At 42.2% G+C, this 22,047-nt stretch overlaps 2 protein-coding genes across 5 annotated transcripts; one reads left to right on the top strand and one right to left on the bottom strand.

Moving 5' to 3' along the window:
• Positions 1-1,658: 1,658 nt before the first annotated feature.
• LOC120315754 (transmembrane protein 180-like) lies at positions 1,659-14,048 on the bottom strand. Of its 3 annotated transcripts, none has more exons than XM_039360612.1 (7): positions 13,046-14,048; positions 6,645-6,825; positions 5,014-5,751; positions 4,072-4,226; positions 3,832-3,915; positions 3,557-3,700; positions 1,659-2,758 (listed from the first exon to the last, which is right to left on the bottom strand). In XM_039360612.1, the coding sequence occupies exons 1-7, from the start codon at positions 13,144-13,146 to the stop codon at positions 2,629-2,631; spliced, it is 1,533 nt and encodes a 510-aa protein (XP_039216546.1). In that variant the 5' UTR covers positions 13,147-14,048; the 3' UTR covers positions 1,659-2,628. The 3 variants fall into 3 exon arrangements, with proteins under 3 accessions (XP_039216546.1, XP_039216545.1, XP_039216547.1); XM_039360611.1 differs by lacking the exon at positions 13,046-14,048 and adding an exon at positions 10,214-10,361; XM_039360613.1 differs by lacking the exon at positions 13,046-14,048 and adding an exon at positions 10,075-10,198.
• CDR2 (cerebellar degeneration related protein 2) lies at positions 10,460-20,873 on the top strand. 2 transcript variants are annotated; one of them, XM_039360615.1, is made up of 5 exons: positions 10,460-10,651; positions 16,039-16,151; positions 17,294-17,442; positions 17,903-18,067; positions 18,557-20,873. In XM_039360615.1, exons 1-5 carry the CDS (start codon positions 10,573-10,575, stop codon positions 19,431-19,433), a joined length of 1,383 nt encoding a protein of 460 aa, XP_039216549.1. In that variant the 5' UTR covers positions 10,460-10,572; the 3' UTR covers positions 19,434-20,873. The 2 variants fall into 2 exon arrangements, with proteins under 2 accessions (XP_039216549.1, XP_039216550.1); XM_039360616.1 differs by lacking the exon at positions 10,460-10,651 and adding an exon at positions 12,059-12,506.
• The last annotated feature ends 1,174 nt before the right edge of the window (positions 20,874-22,047 follow it).

Genomic DNA, 22,047 nt, shown 5'->3' with positions numbered 1-22,047 from the left:
GAAGTCCCGTTGTTAAAACGAGCCTTTCCAAAGCCTCTGTTCCGAAGGTAGACTTGACTTGCACGGGGAGGTTCCCTTTCACATGCCTCGGGATCTCTAATATTAAAAAAAACCCAAAACAATAATTCTCATGTTTTTCCAGCCTCTCTTTCCTCTTAACAAGCCCGTCCTTGTCACGCCAGGGAAGAAACCAGCAAAATATACGCAACTAAGAGTTCATCAGATAGGCTGCGCCTACACGAGGAGGTTCCACCTGCAGGACCACAATTTTAAATGAGATAAACGACTTGATCTTTTGCCGCCAAAACAGCCCAGTTGGGCGTCTGGTGGAAGAGACTTCTTCGTATTCAATGGAAAAAAATGGGAAAGAATATTTATTTTTTTCCGAAAGAAAGTCGCCTCAAAGGAAGCCTGGTTGCGCTTGCATGGATGGGAACAGTTGTGATGGCTCATAAGGAAGCTGAACTATTGTTACCTGTTTACGAGACTTTTTTCTTAACTGTTCATTTTCATGCTCCACGTTTAAAAATAAAAACCACTTTTACAGAACAATAACTTTAAGCACCTGGAAATTACTTGCAACCCACAGCACACACACACACACAAAATCTTTATGCTCTGCAAGAAAAAAAAAGCCTTTTATTTTAAATGGAAAAACTTAATGGACGATAGTGAGTTTCCGCGTCATTCTACAAGAAGCTGAAGAGGAGATTGATATGGATTAAATTAAATTAAAAAACCTACAAAACATCGAACTTTTCCATACTCTCCGTTGCAAAGTTATTCAAAAATTTAACTGGGAGATCAAGTTTTTTTTTTTAAATTATCTACTGCTGAATTGGCATAACTCCCAACTGTAAAAGAGCTGGACAATTATGCCAAACAGGGATTGAACCTGTATTATGAAAGCACAAACTCCAGGGCAATATATACTATTGATTAGGATCTGTCTTATTCTGCCAACATAGTTTTAGGATGATTTGTGTTGCAATAAATAAATAAAAGCCATGGGCATCAGCAACTATTCTGGCAGATAACTGAGGGAAAAAAAGCATTATAATGTTATTACATATGGCAAATTGTATCTTAGCCTTGCTCACTCAGTTGAGCTGTACTGAAAAATGCTATCATTTATAACAATAATGTTTGGAGGAAGTGTTTTAAACAAATATGGGTGTTTCCAATTCTTAAGCAGTATTCCTCATTTTAAGCCTGTTCTGTTACCAGTTCTTCCGGTTTACCAAGCAAGCAGGAAAAAAGAACAGTGTTTATACAACTTACACTCCATCAAAAATATCACCTATAAAAGCCAGTTGCATTAAATTTCCTATAATATATCCAACAGCAGCAAGTAGTTAAGAATTTAAAAATGCAATTCGTTTAGAACCATTATACTGTAGTTTAATTCATAATAAAAGGTATTAAGGGTTTACTAGATTAAAAACTTTTAGGATAATGTATTAAAAGGAGATGGAAAACCACTGGCCTGGAATAGCCAAAGAATTTGATAGACCAGAACTAGTTCAACATAAAAAAAAAAAGCTAAAGCCCAACTTAGTTTTTCTAAGAGGTTCCTTCCTCTAATACTGTAATAAGAATGAAAAGAAAAAAAAGAGTTGGCTTGCATATATACATTACAAGAATAAGTAACACAATAATCCATTGGGCAAAGGATGGTACAATTTATTCTGGCATAATTCAGACTTCACCCTATCAAGCAAAATTTGTTTTCTGCTCATTACAAATACGATTGAAATAGTAAAAATGGAAGACTTGTATAAAAAGAAATCCCAAATCCCATTTTAAAATAAGGCAGAAAAAAAAAATCAAATACAAATACAGAAATCTGATGATATAAGTAAACACAACGATTATTGGCATGGCACTTAAGAAACCCCAGGCCCACTTTCCCAACAGATATTTTTCTTATGACTCTGGAAACTCAATTTTAAGTTTGACAGCTTGAGAAAACGTTTTGAGAAAGCAAGCTTTCCTTCTGCTTTTAAGCCTTTCCATCAGGTTTGTACAAAAATGTCTGCCCTTCACTTCAATTTTTCCACCAGGTGTTGCTACAGTTCCCACTTGGCCACCACTGACAAAACTACATTGTGATGTGGCAAATCACCACTGCCCTTTGGAACATAAATATATCAGTACTGCTCTCTCTATAAAGCAGCAGCTTCTATGATATTGTCAGGCTTAGTTTATGCAGCCCTCCAGATTTCCTTGTCTGCTTCAAACTTCAAACAACCATTCATGGTGGAATGGTATTTAGGTGCCCCATCCTGCAGTTATTTTCATTTCTCTCTCTCTCTCTCTCTTTGGCCTTAAAAGGAGGCATTTTATTTATCCCTTGAGTGTTAAGGTGGGATAAAAACTTAAAGAGTATGCATCCAGTTTACCTTCAAGGTTTCATTTGTCTCCATTTACCTGGTATATCAATGGAACTAAAAACAAGATTCCTACTTCACAATAAAGTATGGTAAAGATTTAAAACTACAGATGATCACAAAATGGCACAGGCTGCATTTGATTGGCTGGTTCAGAGAGTTAGGAAAATCCAGTGTGCTTGCTTGCCCATTGACACCTGTCAATTAAACACCGTTCAGCAAGGCTCCCATTTACAGTTCATAGTATTGGGGTCAGATGAGTATTCTGGATGGAAAAGGGGGTCCAGGTCAGGATCTGTATCGCCGCAATGCAAAGAGGGACCAGACAGATCATGTAGAACATGGCATCTTGGAGGCCTAAGTAGAGACTAGGAGAAAACATTTTACAATTTTCCAGCGGGATTACAGAACCAAGTATCACTACAGCCTATCCTGTACCAATTTATTTTCTACTCTTCAGAATGATCTTACTGTCTTTTGCTTGCATTCAGAACTCTGCTTTCTAAGCCAGCTCTTGAACCTATTCAGAAATTCCATTATTGATTTTACATATTGATTACCCAGGCAACCCATCCCAAATAGTCCTCTTCCTAAGGGCAGTTCATCTTTTGCAGCAAAGCCAAAACTTTGTCACCTTCAACATTAGTTGATCATTGCATGCAGAACTGTGATCCGTTCCATCAAACAGGTGGTCTGATGTGAATCAAGAGTCAAACTATGTGTGTAAAAAAACCTACACAGGTAGTTCTTGACTTAACAATTCTTCATTTAGAGACCACTTGCATTTACAGTGGCACTGAAAAAAAGTGACATAAATAGTCCTTGCTCTTACAACTGTCACAGCATTGCCCGTGGTTGCGTGTTCAAAATTTAGATGCTTGGCAAGGGGCAAGCAGAGTCCCAGGGTCACATGACCGCCATCCCAGACCATTTCCAACAAGCAAAGTCAATGGAGAAACCAGATTCGCTTAATGACTGTATGATTCCCTTAACAACTGCAGCAAAAAAGGGTCGTAAGATTGGGTGTGACTAACTTCACAACCCCCTTGCTTAGCAATGGATATTCTGGTGCCAGCTGTGATCATCAATTGACGACTTCCTATAAAACTGAACTCTTTTATGCAGATACACGGCAGGGTTGACTTTAATAATAACCGGTCACTTACGGTGAATCAGGATCGACGGCTTTACTATTCAGATCTGCATAGCCAAATTGATTTAGTACCGAAACCACAAGCATAGGAGCTAAGGACTGAGCTGGTTTTGTAAAGAGAGCATTGGTTCCAAAGACCATCGATGAGAGTGGAGATCTGAAATATGAAACAGGCCAGAGTTACCAGACATAATTATGTAAACAGTTTAGCATTTTATATCCACATGTTAAATCAGAAAGGCAATGATACCCATTGCTTCATTTAAAAGGTGGGGGCACAGTACTCACCTTCGTTTATGTTTCTTTAAATCTGCATCAACAATATCGGCCAATGGTAAATTAAACAAACTGAAGGATGCTTGAACCATCACCCTGACGAAACAAAATAATCTGGTGAATTAGCCTGCACAAGTCAAGGTTGTCCATTACCATCAAGTATATCCTTTGGGTCTCCCCCATTTTGGCAGCCTACAACTGCCAGCAGTATTTTTCAGCTCCTAAAAAAATTGATGATAAATATTTACTTACATGTTGACCGTGAGATAAATAGCCAGTAAGTAGTAATATTCTCGACCCAGAGCAAGCATGAGAATTGCAGTTATTCCTTCCAGATAGAAAGAAAATAAGACAAGCTTGTAATAACCAAATTTCACCAACAAGGGCTGACTGATGAGCACAAGACACTGAAATATAACAAGAGTAAAAAAGAGAGAGAGAGAACTACATTAAAACTATAGTTGAGTTGCATGTAGACTTTTTTTTTTAAGAAAAGTTAAAAATAGGGAAAGAAAACATACGTTGAAAGCAGACAGGCAGTGGTGCTGTATCTGAAGGGGCAACTCTCAAATCCTATCGTCATGATGGAGTTATCAAAGCAGAAAACAAAATTTCCACAAAAGTGCTTTTTGGAAACTATCCCTTATATTCTGACACAGGCTGTGTTCAAAACAAGTATGTAGAATTATTTACTGGTGTACATATGCTATAGATGTGTACAAACCAGTTGTATTTTGTGCCGGGAACAAGTGAAAAAAACCTCCATTAATTAAATCATATACAACAGTACCTCAGTACTCATCGTGAATTGATTCCTGGAAGTGCGCTGAATAACACACAGATTTTTTCCTATAAGGAATAATGTAGTGAGTCACAAGGCAACCAACACCTACAAGTTCTAGTTTGTGGGTCGAGTACCAAACAAATGATGAGTACTGGGACGAAATGTTTGCATCAAAATGTGTTGAGTACCGAATTTGACATGTTTCAAAGCAGTCACGTACCAAAGTACCACAGTATGCAAAAGTCAGGCAATTTTGGCTGAAATCAGGAGTGCCTAATCTTTGATCCCGGATCATATTTTTCTCCAAGATCTTCCCTAACTTTTTCCCAGCAAGAAGTATAACTTAAAATATGTTAGGACTCAAAACATTTTAAAAAAATGAGGAAAAGAACATACAGTTTTCTGCTTACTTGTGGACAAATGAAACCTGCCCCGTACATAAGGCTTCTGATGGAGGAAGAAAGGACTCCGTTAGGGATGAGATTATCTGCAAAGATCATCATGAAATTGTTGCAGAAGGCTAAGTGGAAGACTTGGAAAAAATTCATGAGGACAAAAAGCAGGAAGTTTTTCTGAGTCAAGATCTGGCAGGTCAACGAGAACACCGAGGACCAAGAGAGAGGAGGGATCTTGGTGCTTTCTGGATCAAGCCCCTCCATCAGGACTTCCCTTTGTTCGTACTGAGTCGTGCTGTAGAAGCCGGTGTAGGACATGCAAGCCGTCGCAATCACCGCTACCAGCACCGCGAAGGCCTGGAAGTAGGCAAAGCGCTCCATGTTGGCCGAGATCAAACCACAGAACAGGATGCTGGTCGACCCAACCAAGCTGGCCACCTGGCTGTACTTAATCAGCTGGAGGCGACTCTCGTGGCGGGTGGAGGTTTCGGCGAAAAGGGCGCACTGCGCCAGCAAGACGAACGTGAGCAGGCCGTCAAAGGCGCACAAGGCCACAATCAGATGCAGCCCACAGAGCCAGTCGCCTTCCTCGTATTGTTTCCACGGAAACCACGGGAGGAGGAAGGCCAGGGCGTACAAGGGAGCACCATACAAAATCGAAAACTGACGGCGGGAACAGCAAGGAACTTGAGAGTTGTCCTGGAGGTACCCAAAAAGGGGGTCATTGATGGCATTCCAGATCATGAAAACCACCTAGGAGCAAATGGGACCGGTCAGCTTTTCCCCAGCAAGCAAGACTGGACATTCACAAAATCCAAAGGATGCCCCATACAGGTAATCCTCGCCTTTACGACTTGTTCAGGCTTAATTTATCTACTTTGTCATTTTGTATCTGATGAGTTTAATTTTTAAAAAAAGTTTTTAGGCTGTAAGCTGCTCAGAGTCGTTTGACACAAGGTGGGCAGCAAATACATTTCATAATAAACCAGGGGTCTTAATAAACATTTCATAATAAACCAGGGGTCATAAAAGGGCCAAGTTTGAAGACCCCTGTAATAAATTACAGCTTACAACCTACCTGAAAAAGGGGACTTTTGATCTGAATCCAAAGTTCTGGTGGTTGCCCCCCTCCCAGACGTGACTGCACTTTGTGCCCTTGGCAACACAGCTGCATTTATCAGCATCTGCAGTGTCCCGTGGTCACGTGACTGTGTTTTCCAACAGTTTTGACGAAAACCTGCCCTTCTGGTTTTCAGCAAAAAATGTGCCCGTAGCGAACAATGGATTTGCACTTACGACGGCAGCATTCATTTAAGGAACGCTGCAAAAAAGCTAGTAAGTTCAGGCGTGATGATGTGATGACCCACTTAATGACTGGCGTGACTAAAAGCGGTAATTCCAGCCTCCATTACGGTCCTAAGTTGAGGCTATCTGGATACCAAAATCACTCTCAAAAACCAAATCTCCTGCTGAATTTCAAGCCAGCAGCATTCGGGTTACAATGTCGAATTTTTACTAATTACAACAATGTATGGCTGCTACCTTTGTACAGTATGTCTCATCACAAGCTGTTCCTTTTGGATGTAATAATACAACCTACTTGGAAACAAAATGTAAATAACTACATAGATACTAGGCGCTGTTACCTGTCCTTGATGGAATGCCGTTTCTGAGATCTTGTACTTGTTTAAAAAGAGTTTAACATAATAGAAATTGAAGATGCTGTTCATCATTCCAGCGCCTAACGTGGTCATCGAGTAGGCAAAAGCATTAGGGTGAAGTCTTAAGAAAGTCTTCATTTTTCTATTGTGATGTTTTTCTTCTTTCCTGTGGAACAGAAATAATATATATAAGTATATATAGCTTGCAATTCTCACAGCACAGCTTTTTAATTTTTAAAAACCTATATACAGCTGGAATCAGAACTTAATGAGTTAAGAATGAACCTCGGTTTAGAGCATAATCATAATTTTGTGAAATTTAGGACATTTTTGTGCAATATTTGATGGAACTTAACGAGACAATCCGTGGATGATTAAAACATAACACAAACATGACATCAAAGTCTTAAACACCGCTATATGTTTGCATTGGAACAAATTACAGAAACATTGCTCTTGGGAAACAACACAAAGGTTAATTAATATCATCAGACCATTTAAAAGAGCAGTTTTATGCTTTTGGATTTGGATCCACTGGTAAACTTTGATCCAACTCTTTCATTGTTTTCAAAGTATGCTATACAATATATATATATGGTATATTTAAAACACAAGGATCTGATCTTGTTAATCTGATGAGTTTAGGATGAAAAAATGTTTTATATTATCTAATGCACTGTGCTGATTTTTTTTTAAAGAAATTATTTTGCAACTATCAGCTACACAGGGTGTTTTCCTTTCCCTGTGGGAAAGGAATTAATATTTTTTTAGAAGGACTGTACTATATATTAACTGTAATTTGGTAATGAATAAGTTCAGAAAGGATTTATTTATCATTTCCAAGTATAATAATGAAGAAGAACAAGCGAGAGTATGTTGGGAGTTTGGCCAATATACATGAAGGTAGCAAGTGGAAAGAACAAAAGATGGGCGACTCATGTACATTTGACTAATAAATAATATATAAAGGCTAGAATAAGACGGTGGGTGTTAATTCTATTTCATTAATATATGGCAGAAATTGAGCATGTTACAAACCAGAAAAAGCTAGCACATAGAAACATTTATTAAATTAGCTAAAAGGACGACAGTGTGCCCGAACAAAGGTAAATGCTGATAGAGAATATAAATCTTCTTTTAATTAGAATATAGTTCACATGACCCGCTAGAGGGCAACATTTTCTCACCTACATTTAACCATGACTAGCAAGGGAGCTTAGCAATTGGACAAGATTTAACAACAGAAAATAAAGAGCATTGACCTTCATGGATCCAGAGGAAAAAAGGACCTCTTTTGCTTTCCAACTGAGCTCATACAGAAGGAGCACAAAAGAGCCTGCCCCTCCCTTTCACCTACATTTAAAAAAAATAATAATCAAATTTTAATGAACCAAAATATAGACCCAAATCCACGGTATATACAAAAAAAAAACTACAATTAAACAGAGCTACAAATTTTAAAAAGGAGATATTTAATCCACCTTACTTGTACAATATGTTACAAAAGCAAGCTAAGATCGGTTAATCGGAGAGAGGAGCACTGTCCCTTATTTATATTTATTTCAAAGCAATCCCAAGATTGATGCAATTAATGCCTGGGGTAAGAATAAGAATGGATGGCATGTAACACAGAGAATAGGGGTTGTTATCTGCCTGTAAGGCCCACCTCCCATCCCTGGTCTAATCCCACATCTTGGCTCATAGCACAATAACATCTAGTTATATGGCACATTTTCTTGCTCATATATTCTCATGGATATATTCTTAGTGCCTTGTCCAATCAAGGCAAGATTTCTACAGGACCAACGCTTCACGTTTTCAAAAACAAATGCCCCTTTATTGCTGTAAAAGGGCACCAAACAGCCCCATATTTAAAGAGTGGATAAGAAAGCAAGTTTGGATCTTTGCATAAAGCATAAAATAAATAATTCTCCCGTCTCCAAAATGCTAACACAAGACGATTGTGGTTTCTTGCTCTAACCAGCAAACAGGGATAACCCCCGTTTTTAAAATATTGATTAGACTCCATCTGGAGATGTTTGTCATTGCTCATACACACACTTTTAAAAGCCTTAAATATTTATGATTTGGAAAACTTGGGTGGACGAAAGCCGATTTCAAAAGATATTGACGCACCCTGTAATTTTTTCAGAACTCCTGGCCTTTTTTAAAAATTGCAAAGGACCCCGAGAAAGCATTGGTTGGTATGGTTTATATCAATATTTACTATATTAAAAATTAAACTCGATGCGGCTGCTGCTACTACAGCTTCTGGGGATTGTTAAATGGGATTTTAATATAGTTATTACTTTTCAACCTAGGCTGGCAAATGACTATGATTCCATAAAGCCCAGAGAGGGTCCTGGGGATGGCCCAGGGGTCCTCACACATTTTGAGAAACACTGATGGGGCAAATGAGAGTTTTAGGCAGAAAGCAATTTCTGAGTGAAAAGTTCCTGGTGCTCTTCAGACATGCTGTGAAAGGGAAGCCACAGCAGAATGGCCAAAAAGCCAGAATCCGATCATTAAAATAGCTATTATAGGTGTTCTTGACTTGCAGCCATTGATTTAGTGGATGCTCAATGTTACAGAGCACTGAAATAAGCAATTTATGATCATTTTTCACTCTTACAACCCTTGCAGCATCCCCAGGGTCATGTGGTCAAAATGCAGCCGTTTGGCAAGTGACTCGTATTTATGACAGTTGCGGTCTCGCTGGGATTGGGTGATCCTTTTTGGGGACCTCCTGACGAGCAAAGTCAATGGGAGAAGCCCGATTCACTTAACAACCATGTTACTATCTTAACTGCAGTGGTTCACTTAACATCTGTAGCAAGAAAGGTCATAACATGGGGCAAAACACACGTAACAACTGTCTCGCTTAGCAAGGGAAATTTTGGGCTCTATGGTGGGTCATAAACGGAGGAGCGCTGTGAAAGGTGGAATTCTGCATTTAACCAGACCCTGCAGTGCCAGGCGGGATTCAGAACAGAAACAGAAGAGAGCTGGAAGGGACCTCAAAGGTCTTGTAGTCCACCCCTCTGCTCAAACAGGAGACCCTTACAGAATGATAGAATAACAGAGGGGGGGAGGGACCTCAGAGGTCTTGTAGTCCAACCCCTGCTTAAGCAGGAGACCCTTACAGAATCAAAGAATAAGAGAGATGGAAGGGACCTCAAGAGATCATCTAGTCCAACCCCTCTGCTCAAATGGCTGCCCAATGTACAGTTCTAATTAGTAATCAATATAGCGCAGTAATCATGGCCAGCAGGACTTTTTCCTTTTGTGCCCCCGTTTGCTGCCAGTCAGGACCTCCGTCCCTCTGCTTTATAAGGGGGGGTCTAATTCCCGCCCCCCCCCGGTCAGCCCACCTACTTCCTGCCCTCTCCCGTCACCATTCCCACGACCGCCCTACCCGTGTCGCCCCCGCAACTTCCTTCAAGGCGACCGGAGCCCCCGAAGGGCCCGCCATGCGCTCCCCCTAGCAACCGCCCCCTCGTGACGCCTAGCAACGGCGCCCGCCCCCTCCCGCCTCCAGGTGACGCCGCACTAACCCGCACTCCGGCCTCGGGCAGCGCAGAAAAGCTCGGAGGGCGGGTCTCGTTTCCCCCCCCTCTCCCCGCCGATCGGTTGCCATTGGCCGGCGCGGGACCCCTAAGCTCGCCATTGGTCGGGCGCCCGGCGGAGGAGGCGCGCTATTGGCTGCTGCCGGCGTGGGTTCCTGCTTTTGAATCGCGCCCGGCGTCCTTGCCACGTTGCCTCGCTCGCCCTCATGGACCCGCCCCCCGAGCCCCCCGGGAGGGGCGGGGCGCGGCGCTCGGGAGAGTCCGGAGGCGCTCGGAGGCGCTCGGGGGCGGCTTTAAAGGCGGCGCGCAGCCCGGCGCCCGCAGGGACGGTGAGTGGCGGCGGCGCGATGCTCACCGACAGTCTGGTGGAGGAGTTCGAGATCCGCGAGGATGAGCCGTGGTACGACCAGCAGGACCTGCAGCAAGGTGAGGCTGCCCCGTTGAGCCCGAGACTTGGACTACACTCCCCATCATCCTCAGCCGGCACAGCCCCGCCTTCTGGCCGGGGTTCTTTTTGGCTGGTGGGAGGGGGCACTCCAGCGCCTATTATCCTCCCCCTTCCCATCTCCTGTCCTCGCTGAGATCGAGGTCTGGACTACACTCCCCATTATCCCCAACCGACGCAGTCCCATCTTCCAGCCAGCGTTCTCTTTGGCTGCTGGTGGTGGGGACTCCAGCGCCTATTATCCTCCCCCTTCCCATCTCTTATCCTCGCTGAGATCAAGGCCTGGACTACACTCCCCATTATCCCCAACCGACGCAGTCCCATCTTCTAGCCAGCGTCCTCTTTGGCTGGGGGGGGGGACTCCAGTGCTTATTATCCTCCTAATTCTCTCCTCTCCTGGACTCCAGTTCCTATTGTCCCCAATTAACCCAACCCCACCATCTGCTGGAGCGGAGGGTTTGGAACTCCAGTGCCTATTATCCTCCCCCTTCCCATTCAAACTACACTCCCTATTATCCCCAGCCAACGCAAGTCTACCTTCTAGCCACCATCCTCTAGGTTTTTTGGGGGGGGGAAGGTGTCGGGTGGAACTCTATTATCCTTGTTATCCTGCATGGAAGGCTCCCCATCATCCCCAGCGAGCTCCACCAGCCACGGGACCCCACTCCCATCACTTCCTGACTAATCCACAGGGGAGGGGCAGGGAGGGTGGGTGGGTGGGGTGGCTTCCAGCTGTAGAGAGTTCCCTGCTTTCTCTCTACTCCGGTCCCCATCCTCCCCAGCTGGGCGGGATTGGGAAGCTGCAGCATGGCGGGTTAGGGCTGGCAGAGGTGACCTCTTAACTGCCTCCTTAACTGGGGGGGGCTTCCGCACCCGCTTCCATTCCTCCCTCCTTCCTTAGGAGATTAGCATTGTCTAATTCTTCTTGCTCACCTGTGCTAGCATCCTCCCCTCTCTCATCTTTGGTTGGTTAATTCTGCCCACCCACCCCCTTTCTGCTGAAAGGAATTCCATCATCCCCAGCAGGACCCTTCTTTCCTTCCTTCCTTCCTTCCTTCCTTCCTTCCTTCCTTCCTTCCTTCCTTCCTTCCTTCCTTCCACCCGCATCTGTCCTGCCCCGCTTTGTTCCTTCATCCCATCCCCTACTCTATTATTCCATTCAGAATAATAGCCCACGGAGAATCAAATGGCACCTCCGCCTTATAAAAAGGCGTTTCACTGTGGATAAAGGGGGAAAGACGAATCCTGAAAGAGCTGACGGAGTCGAAAGGAGAATGGCAGGGAGGGGGCCCAAAAGTGAGAGGGCGGAGGACAATGAATAGAGGAGGGACATAGCTGTGAAGCCTCTTTACGGAGAAATGATGGATGAATGCTTGGTGGAAAACAAGGAAGAAATGGGAAGGTAGGCTAGGGAAGAATAGAAGGCGCATTAGGAAAAGAAGGGGGCTTTATAAAGAATAAATAACATGGGCAGAAGACCTTAGACCTCAGCAACTTTAAAATGTGTAGACATCAACTCCCAAAATTTTCCCAGCCAGTATGCTGGCTGAGGAATTCCGGAAGTTAAATTCCAACCCTCTTAAAAGTTGCTGAGGTTGAAAAACGCTGCCCTTGAAGATACGGTCTTCAAAAGCTTAAGGAAAGACTTTTAAATGCAATTAAAGATGGCTAAGCCTGAGTCCTTGCCGTGTTTAATCCTGAGTTCAACCAGAATACTAATCCTTGCTTGGGAGTAATAGAGCTAAACCCTACAAAAGACAGTTTCCAAAAGAAGGACAAGCTTCTGGAAATCAGCGAACTTTTAGCTCTTTGGGATATTTCCACAATTTAGCACAGGTATGCAAAGAGAGCTTGCTTTGAGTTTAGGGCGGGCAGAGTATCTGATTTTAGGTTAAATGGCAAATAAGCAATGCAATAAATAAATAAAGATCTCTTATTACCGGATTTTCTTGGGTACTTTTTTAGTTCAGTTCTTCAACCATGACCTGGATGATTGAGAATCTCCATAGACATGTCTTATATTACTGTTTTTAAATTTACAATTAGGGTTATCTCATGTTCCATAGGATGGAGGGGGAGAATTTACTGTAGAATTTAGAGCTTTTCAAACAATTGTGTTTGGGTGTGCCATAGTTACTGCGATGGTACATACAGTATAGAGGAGAGACAGGAATAGGGTGTGAAGTCCAGAGACTTCACAGATAAAGTTGTGATGCAGATAAAGAAAATAAGTGCTTTTTCTACAATGCTGGTGACTCTGTTCTGTTTAAGGACCCCCCCAAAAATTATATTTTGCCTTTCTCTATTATCCGATGTCTGTCTGCTTTTGGATGCTGGAAAAATATTGAAATATTTTTGAAGGGAAATATTCTTACCTGTCCTTCAAAGGTGTATAGCTGATCTGAAAACATCTCTCCTTCACTTTGAACAACAGCCTGTCACTTAAAAGGCATAGCTTTAATTTGCGATAATACATTGTTTATGAAATGCTTTATATAAAGGACTTTCTTCAAGTAGGGCTCAAACCTTTCCCTTTTCCTGGCTCTCTTGATTGATGATGCAACATCCGAGACATAGATTCATTTAATCCAAGGTTTTTATTCTCTAAATTGTCACACGGTACTGGGTTTTTAACTTATGAGTCCCAGCCCTGATTTCTTGGCTTTGGATGCAATGAAAACACAGCTGTTGTCACATCCTGCCATTTTAAGTCAGTTTCAGGTCGGTTTCAAAGTGGAAAAGGCAAATTTTCATATTTTTTAAAAAAACAAATTCACAATAAACCATTGGGACTATTGTGTAGCTTAAGATGGCCAGTTAGAAATATTGCAACATCCAAATTGCATATTCGGCTAGATTAGAAGATTATATTACCTGACAGGTAGAAATTTATCAACAATTGTGCACACTGTTTCCTTCACAACACTTCACATTGCAAACCTGATTTCTTTTACTGTACGGTACTCTGAACTTTGGCCTAATTGTTCCAGACTGTTAATGCCGTTTAAGGTTGCACTCTGGCATTTATGATTAATTTTCCAAACCATCACCCTATAGGTATGGTTTCCAAGCTATTGCAAACCATTGCCAAACAGTTTATTTCTCATTGAAGCATCCTCCTGGTCACATGATTGAAATTCAGACGTTGGCAACTGGCTCGTACTGTATTTATGACCGTTTGCAGGGTCCTGGGGTCTCGTGATCTCCTTTTGCGACTTTCTGACAAGCAAAAACCACGGGGAAGGCAGTTTCATTTAACAACCGTGTTACTAATTGAGCAACTGCAGCGAGTCACTTCACAATTGTGGCAAGCGAGGTCGTAAAATCGGGCCAAACTCACTGAACACATTTGAAATCTACCTGTCCTTGTTGTTGTTAATTGCGAAGTCGTGTCCGACCCGTCGCGACCCCATGGACAACGTTCCTCCAGGCCTTCCTGTCCTCTACCATCTTCTGGAGTCCATTTAAGTTCACACCTACTGCTTCAGTGACTCCATCCAGCCACCTCGTTCTCTGTCGTCCCATTCTTCTATTGCCCTCCATCTTTCCCAGCATTAAGCCCTTCTCCAGTGAGTCCTTCCTTCTCATTAGGTGGCCAAAGTATTTGAGTTTCAACTTCAGGATCTGGCCTTCTAAAGAGCAGTCGGGGTTGATCTCTTCTAGGACTGACCGGTTTGAACGCCTTGCAGTCCAAGGGACTCGCAGGAGTCTTCTCCAGCACCATAGTTCAAAGGCCTCATTCTTTGGCGCTCAGCCTTTCTTATGGTCCAACTTTCACAGCCCTACATTGCAACTGGGAAAACCATGGCCTGGACTATACGCACTTTTGTTGGCAGGGTGATGTCTCTGCTTTTTAGAATGCTGTCTAGATTTGCCATAGCTTTCCTCCCCAGGAGCAAGCGTCTTTTAATTTCTTGGCTGCAGTCCCCATCTGAGGTGATCTTGCAGCCCAGAAAAATAAAATCTGTCACTACCTCCATTTCTTCCCCTGTCCTTACTTGGATCGTTTGATGCAAGAAAACGATGCCTTGTAGCTTGTAGACTTTGATTGTTGCTGGATAGAGATAGTGGAGTATAATAGTGTGCAAGTTATAGATACGCAAGTAATGAACTTTGAATGATTAAGCCTGGGCTAACGTCACCATCTGTATTCCTGACAATTCTGCCGATTGTTCGAAAAGATAACACCAAACTCTAGACGGAGTGTTTTGCAAAAAAAGCATCAAGGATAGTTTTACAGTAGATCAAGAAACATAGCTTGTAGTTACCGAAGAAGAGAAATTGTCCTAGGCAGAAGCAGTTTGGGATCTCCGACATTTTAGGAAGCCCAAAATTGTTTCCTAGCATTTTTTACACTGATCAGTGCAATTGTCAAAAAGCAAATACATCCGATGTTAGCAGCGGAACCATGACAGAAATAGAGAAATTACAATGGATCGGTACGTTTTAAAGTTTGATGTCCCTTATTATGTTTGGTTTCCAGTCAACATGTATTTTTTCTCTATTTCCAATTGTCAAAGTTGTAGCAGTTTTTGTAGCATCAGTAAGCTTCTTTCCAAAACATCTTAACTTCAAGTGCAAAAATTTAACCCAAACAGCAAATATAGAGCTTAAAATTAAGCACAAAGGATGTGTATAGGTGTTACAGCCATTCTGGGGTGTGTTTAGTTTCTCCAAGAGATTGTCATTCTGTTGTACTATTTGTCAACATGACAACCTTTTGAATGAATTTGACCACAGGTCAAGTGAAATAAACTCTTCTGTATGTTACACAGTTAATGGGAAAGGTTTTAAGCTCCTTACATCTTAGATACTTAGCACCCTTTTTGCAATCTGCCAATTCTTTGCATGATGAAACTTGTACCAACTTAATACCAGAAAAGTTGGCCTGTTTAAAAATAACTTGCATTCTCTGGGACCAAGCCAGCATTAACACCACTGAGGCAAGGAACAAAAGCAGTGTTTTGAAACCGTGCATTTTAAGGGCCATGCAGTAAAATGTGATCTTGTTCGTTTGCTTCCTTTGTGGCTATTAATTTGTTGTAGTTTGGTTAATTGAATACAAAAGAAATGGGTGAAAAATAGATGCATCTGTTTTCAAAATCTTCCCTGAAAAGACTTCACTAACTCTGCACCTTTTAACATTTCATTGAGGCGCTGAAGGGCGAAGGAAGAAGCATAGATTAAGCTTTAGATAATAAAGCAATTTTGGTTTCTAAAGATTCTAAAATGGGCCATTAATCTCCATGAATGAAGCAAACCTTTATTCCTCCAGAAATTATACACTACTTGATGGTTTTGAATGCCTGTACAGTACTTAAAACAAGGTGGTGCATTAAATAAAGTTATACCCACAATTTGTTTGTAGATCTTCATCTGGCTGCTGAACTGGGGAAGACCCTTTTGGACCGAAACACGGAATTAGAATCCTCTCTGCAGCAGATGTATTCCACCAACCAGGAGCAACTGCAGGAAATAGAGGTGACTGAAGACTGGCCTACAACATTGAATTATATACCCCTTCAGCCTTCCTTTTTTCTGCTCTGATGTAGAGATTTGAAGAGGCAGGCCAACAAACCACGTTTTGCACCAAAATTCTTAAAAGTGGAGAACATCAGGAGCTGAGTCAACATGTTGCATTTGAGTTACCATGTGGTTTACTTTCAGCTTAGGGTGTTGACTGAAAGCTGTGTAGTTTGTTGAAAAAGGTGTAGATTTTAATGCCTTGTTTCCATCACCTCTTTGGCACTTGAAACGTTTCTTGCTAATAAAAACAACACCACATACTAATGGCGCAGACTGAAGGGTAGTGATGTTTTTTTCAGTTTTCAGCACGAGAAACCAATAGAAATTCATAGTTTGGTACTAAAATGCCCCCGCAGTCAAGCAGCTTTAAAACAGAACGATTAGCATTCTTACCTCAGCGGATTTGAGCTCAAGCTTCTTTGGAAGCTGTTTTTACCAGTTGGAAAAGAAGGATTTGGGGAATTAAGAGGAATCCTGCTAAGCATTTCATATAGCTTTCAATCAAGCGAGAATATTTGGGGAAGGTAAGAGAGAGTCTCCCTGAATAACTCAATTTTCCAAGAGTTGAGGCAATATTCACATTAGTGATAGCTAATGGCGTGATGTTATATTTATCACATAACTGAGATAAATATCTGTCTGTTATGATTTACAGACATTTCTTTAAGATCATGTCTTGGGATACATCAGCACTTATTGGGGAAATAAACACTAGAATTGTTTTGGAAAGCGAACACTAGAAATGCTATCCAAATATTGTTGACCGCCACTCATATTAATTGGTCATCTACGATTGAATTTAGCAATGACCATACATTGTCCAGTCTGGGCTTAAGAAGCAACTGATGTGCCCCAAGGATTTTTGACCAACAAGTTCAAACCATCTCATTTCTAAAAAGATTTACATGCAGTGGAAAAGAGGAGAAGGAAACAGTTGGTGATGCATTCGTGATTCCTTCATCTTGGATCCTGACCTTAATTTCTCCTCCTTCAGTATGCATTTTCCCAGAACATATCCTGAGTCCTAAAATTAGGCAACTCTGTTGGAAAGTCACTCTGGAGCTGCTGGTTTAACACGTGTTGTTTTCATTTTGCAGTATCTCACCAAGCAGGTGGACCTTCTCCGTCAAATGAACGATCAACACGCCAAGGTCTACGAACAACTGGACATCACGGCTCGAGATCTAGAAGATGCCAATCAAAAACTGGTTTCTGACAGCAGAGCCTCCCAGCAAAAGATAGGAAGGTAATTAAGTTGGCTGTGGCGGTATAACGTCCCTTTATCTGCCAGGTTATTATGAATGGACCCATCGCGGACCTTGTCCAGTTTTATCAGGGGATTATCTAAGCAGGAGGTTGAGTGATGGAATGGATTGTAGGCTTGCTTGCTTTCTTTTTTTTCTCTCCCCATGAAGTTCCTTGACTAAGAAATTGTGTTAGAAGGCCTGAGTTTTCGTGAGCTGTGGGTATTTCACCAGATGCATGGCAAAAAACTAATCGGAGAACAATGCAATGACGAATTTATCAGATCCATCAGATGTGATGTTCACAGGACCCCTTTGGTTAGCTGGTGGTTGTGGGAGATGGAGGTCTGAGTCAGAACATCAAACTGTACACTTTGATCAAGTGCAATCATCTCAGATACTTGAAGGGAGTTTGACAGCTCTGTCCATGCTGCTTCATGTCCTTTCTAAACTTCCTTTTAGCCTCACAGAAACCATTGATAACCTCCAGACTCACATTGATGAACTGCAGAGGCAAGTGGAAGAGTTGAAGACCTCCGGGCAAAGCCACGTAAATTACGAAAGACCTGAGCAGCCCAAATCGGTCCAGAGTTTTCCATGCCTGAAAGAACTGTATGATCTCCGCAAGTAAGTAGCAAACTCGCCAAGCAACAAGGTGGAGAATATTGAAAATTAATATTGATCTCACGTGGTATCTTTCAGCCAAAAATTCCCAATGGTTTCTTTTCATACAAGGAAGCCATAGCATGCTTGGATTGAAAACATTTAACATGCTTAACGAATATTCTAGACCAGGGGTAGGCAACCTTGGCTCTTTTACGATTCGTGGACTTAAACTCCCAGAATTCCTAAGCCAGCCATGCTGAGGGGAAAGGGAGAGGTTTTCAAGCTGAGCCATGCTGGCTCAGGAATTCTGGGAGTTGAAGTCCATGAGTCATAAAAGAGCCAAGGTTGCCTACCCGTTCTAGACAAATACACCCAAGTCTTAAAATTTGGGGTGATTTCTTCCAGACGTGATGCATCCATATGACTGGTGTTTTGATATGCAGTGGGAAACAGGATTGATTGGACAAAGCACACTAAGCATATTTCTTCTCTCTTTCTGTGTACCCCTAGATATTTCGTCTATGACCATATATTTGCCGAAAAGATTATATCAATGGATAGCCAACTAAGTCCCGCCGAAGAGGAAAACCAGAATCTGAAGAAGGCCATAACTCTCTTACAAACTCAACTCAACTTGGAGAAGGAAAAAAGATTTTCTATGGAGGAAGAGTACAGTTTTCTGCTGAAGGAAAACACGGATCTGGAGCAACGGCTGGTGGACAACCATCTATACCAGGCCAGAGTGGAGGAACTGGAGATAGAAGTGGCTGAAATGAAGCAGCTCTTTCATTCTGGGAACCCTTGTCCGAACGGGATGGAGCAACTGCCCCCAGAGTCTTTTTTCGTTACTCTCAAAGACCCCTTAGAAAGAGAACTCAGCCAGGGTCCTTGGGACGGGATGTCCTTCATCCTTCCTGAACTTCAGAAACGGTCCCTGAAAAGAAGCAGCAGCGAAGGCTGGCTCAGCGGCGGCACGGCAGGCGAGGACCTCTTCAAAGGCCACGAAGAGACCTGCATCAGGAGGGCGGAAGCCGTGAAGCAACGGGGCGTTTCCCTACTCAACGAGGTTGACGCCCAATATAATGCTTTGAAGGTCAAGTACGAAGAGCTGCTGCAGAAGTGTCAAACGGACAAAGAACTGCTGGACCACAAGGCTGTGCAGACCTCAAAACAGCGTCCCAAGGATGTCCATGGCGGGAGAGTACCCCTGGAGGGGGGTCTTAGGGAGCCCGGTTCCCCGACTGCCGATTCAGCCAACTTTTCTTCCAATGCTTCCCCTGAATATAAACTTCTCTTCAAGGAAATCTTTAATCGTATTGCGGAAACTAGGAAGGAAATTGATGAACATCGGGCAAAATATAAGCCTTTCTCTTCCCAATGTCCTTAAAAAGTATGGGTATGATGGTGGGGGTTGAAAAAAAAATTTTTTTTTTTCATGATGCAACCAACCCTTCTAATATTCCTTAAGGAATGCAACTTGGCTCAAGGTCGGCAGATTTTCTGTAAAATGGGTTGGATCCATTGGATTCGTTCTACAGAGTTGGAATCTGGTTGATTCCATCTCGCCCTGAACCAAGTTTCCCCTTGGAGGGCGAGTCCCTGGCAACCAATTTGCAAATTTTATGGCACAACTCTATTAACCGTCCTCGTTCGGTTTTAAAAGTTTGATGCGTTGTAGAAACAAGAACTACAGAGAAGATTGTATCATAGAATGAATGACAGTTCTCTGAGCTTAACCCATTCTTCCTGGGTTGGAATAAACCAAAATATAGATGATTTTTGCTAGTGTGCTATTGTCATATATATAACTGCAAGCAAGCCGTTAAAACATGGTGCACTCTGATGTTCCTTAAGCCAGGGAATCTTGACAGATCTGTTACTATTTGATATGCTTGGGCTACCATTGTCTTATTTTAAAATCCAGCGTGGCCTCTCATTTAAACGAGCAAAAAACTGAATTCAAGGATTGGAGAAATGTAGAGATGTGTATAACTTGGCTAATCAAACTCCTGGTGCCATAGCGTCCACCTTCTGCTTCATTGGAAGACTGAATATTACAAAACAGCCTCCCTATAAAAACTAAACTGATTAGCATAGAGCAAAATTAAAAACAAGAGCCCCCAATTTCACTTTAACTTAAAACCTTCCAATATGTCTTCAAGGATTTGATTTTCTGGAAATGGTCTACACACAGTCAACTCGAGGCCAAATTGATAAGGCCCTACATCAGCTTAAGCACAAAGTGACCTGTTATACCAGCAGTTGTGCTAGGTGTAGAAAAGGCCAAATTATGCTGTGATGATATTTCACCCTTTTAAACCTGCAGAAACTCACGTCTATTGCAAAGTCCAATAACTGTAGTTTTAAAGCAAGCATTTGCTATTTTTTTGTCAAAAGAAACTCCCGGGAACGTAAGCTGAGCATTTAAAGCCCCTTAAACCTTAGTTGAGTTTTTAAGAAAAATTAAGAGTACGAAGTTCAATAGTACTCTCAAAATATACAGGAATAGGTAAGCTGTGAACCAGCATTACAAAAGGTGACTTGTTTTTCGCAAACAAAAGGGATCCGTTTCATATTGCATTCCTAATTGAAAAAAAACTTGAGCTGCCTGAAAGAAAGAAAAACAAACAAACCCACAACTGCAGTTTTAAACTTTTGGCTGCTGTTACAAACGCATCTGCCTTACCTACTGAGGGTGGCTTGTACCACTTTGATTAAGAGATTCCAGGTGGAAACTCACTCTGCCACATGGTGTATTTCCATTTACCAGTTGTTTTGGTCTTGCCGGTGTTTTGCAAAGAGCAAATAAATTCTTTCTGCAATTAAGTTTGTGCATTTTATGTGCTTCCGACTTCAACCAAAGGGAAGGGTGCAGTAGAAGGGGTGTAGCAATCTTGTTGATGACTATAGGTGTGTGGTATATTAAAGAGAGGGTGTCCTTCTGTATTCACAACTCCTGCTGAAAGAGATGGTGCATCACTTACTTTTCCTGTGTTGGGAGGTCCTGCTCACGGTTACACCTGTCTCATTTGGACTTCTGCAGTGTCCTTCATTTGTGGGGGGGTGTCCTCTTAAAGTATATCTGGAAATTCCAGCTGACCCCAGAACACAGAGGTTCAAGTAGTTATGGATACTGGTTGAATGAACTCATGGAATACTAGCTGACTTCTGATGTCAATTGTCTTCTTGAAGTTGCTTTCTTGAAGGTCCTTCATGGTTTGGGACCACCTCCACCCATCTGAGAGAATTCAAGATTGAGCTTTGAGCTTCTTGAAGTCAAAGCATCAGTGGGATTTTGGAAGTGGATCTTTCAGTGTGGCCCTCCTTCCTTGCAAGATGATGTCCCTGGAGATTGGAATGTTCTCCGTTCTTATGATGTTCCATGATGCTATTAAGTCTTGACTGTTTCAGTAGAACTGTGGAGTTGAAAGATGGGACAGTTTCTCTGTTGGGGGGTGGGGTGGGGGGTTGTTAAGGATTTCCCAGGGCTGTATGTTTGTTTTTGATGAATTATGGTGACTACTAACAATTTCATACCTTCTAAAGTTACCCAAAGAGGTGTGTGATTCACGGGTTGATCACCACGGGCTATAAATCAAATTAAAAAGCTAGAGTGAGGTTTTGGTTTTAAAGCTGATGTCCCAAAAAAGGGCAGTAACTGATTACATCCATGCACATGTAACACAAATTAATGTGTCATTCCTATGCAAATGGGCTACCTAGATGTTTACTGTGTCCAGTGGCCACATGTTCTAGTTTGAAAATATGAGGATCGTGTTGCAAAAAGACCCATTTAAAACTCAGTTTTTTAAAGACTTCCATACAGGTAGTCCTCGACTTAACGACCACTCATTTAGCAACTGTTTGAAGTTAGGACTTGGACTTTTAAGTTCTGACATCTGGGCCCCCTGCAGTCACACGACTGCAGCTTGTGATATTTCCAGCAAACAAACGCCCCATAGCAAACTGGGTCTGGTTAACAAGGTTAACAACTGTGGGGT

Source organism: Crotalus tigris, unplaced genomic scaffold (assembly GCF_016545835.1).
Source record: "Crotalus tigris isolate CLP2741 ecotype Arizona unplaced genomic scaffold, ASM1654583v1 scf7180000019173.45859301935:6455823, whole genome shotgun sequence".
In the NCBI taxonomy this organism is placed as follows: domain Eukaryota; kingdom Metazoa; phylum Chordata; class Lepidosauria; order Squamata; family Viperidae; genus Crotalus; species Crotalus tigris.
The sequence above is the reverse complement of the archived record's forward strand: the minus strand, read 5'-3'. Positions and strand labels throughout refer to the sequence as shown.

Coding starts and splice junctions, on each gene's coding strand:
- LOC120315754 (XM_039360611.1), bottom strand. CDS start 10,326: ATGGCGAGCTTAGGGGTCCCGCGCCGGCCAATGGCAACCGATCGGCGG. Junction 3,701..3,831: donor TTAAAGAAACATAAACGAAG/GTGAGTACTGTG, acceptor TTCATATTTCAG/ATCTCCACTCTCATCGATGG. Junction 2,759..3,556: donor GCCGTCGATCCTGATTCACC/GTAAGTGACCGG, acceptor GTTTTCTCCTAG/TCTCTACTTAGGCCTCCAAG.
- CDR2 (XM_039360615.1), top strand. CDS start 10,573: ATGCTCACCGACAGTCTGGTGGAGGAGTTCGAGATCCGCGAGGATGAG. Junction 16,152..17,293: donor AGCAACTGCAGGAAATAGAG/GTGACTGAAGAC, acceptor TTCATTTTGCAG/TATCTCACCAAGCAGGTGGA. Junction 17,443..17,902: donor TCCCAGCAAAAGATAGGAAG/GTAATTAAGTTG, acceptor ACTTCCTTTTAG/CCTCACAGAAACCATTGATA.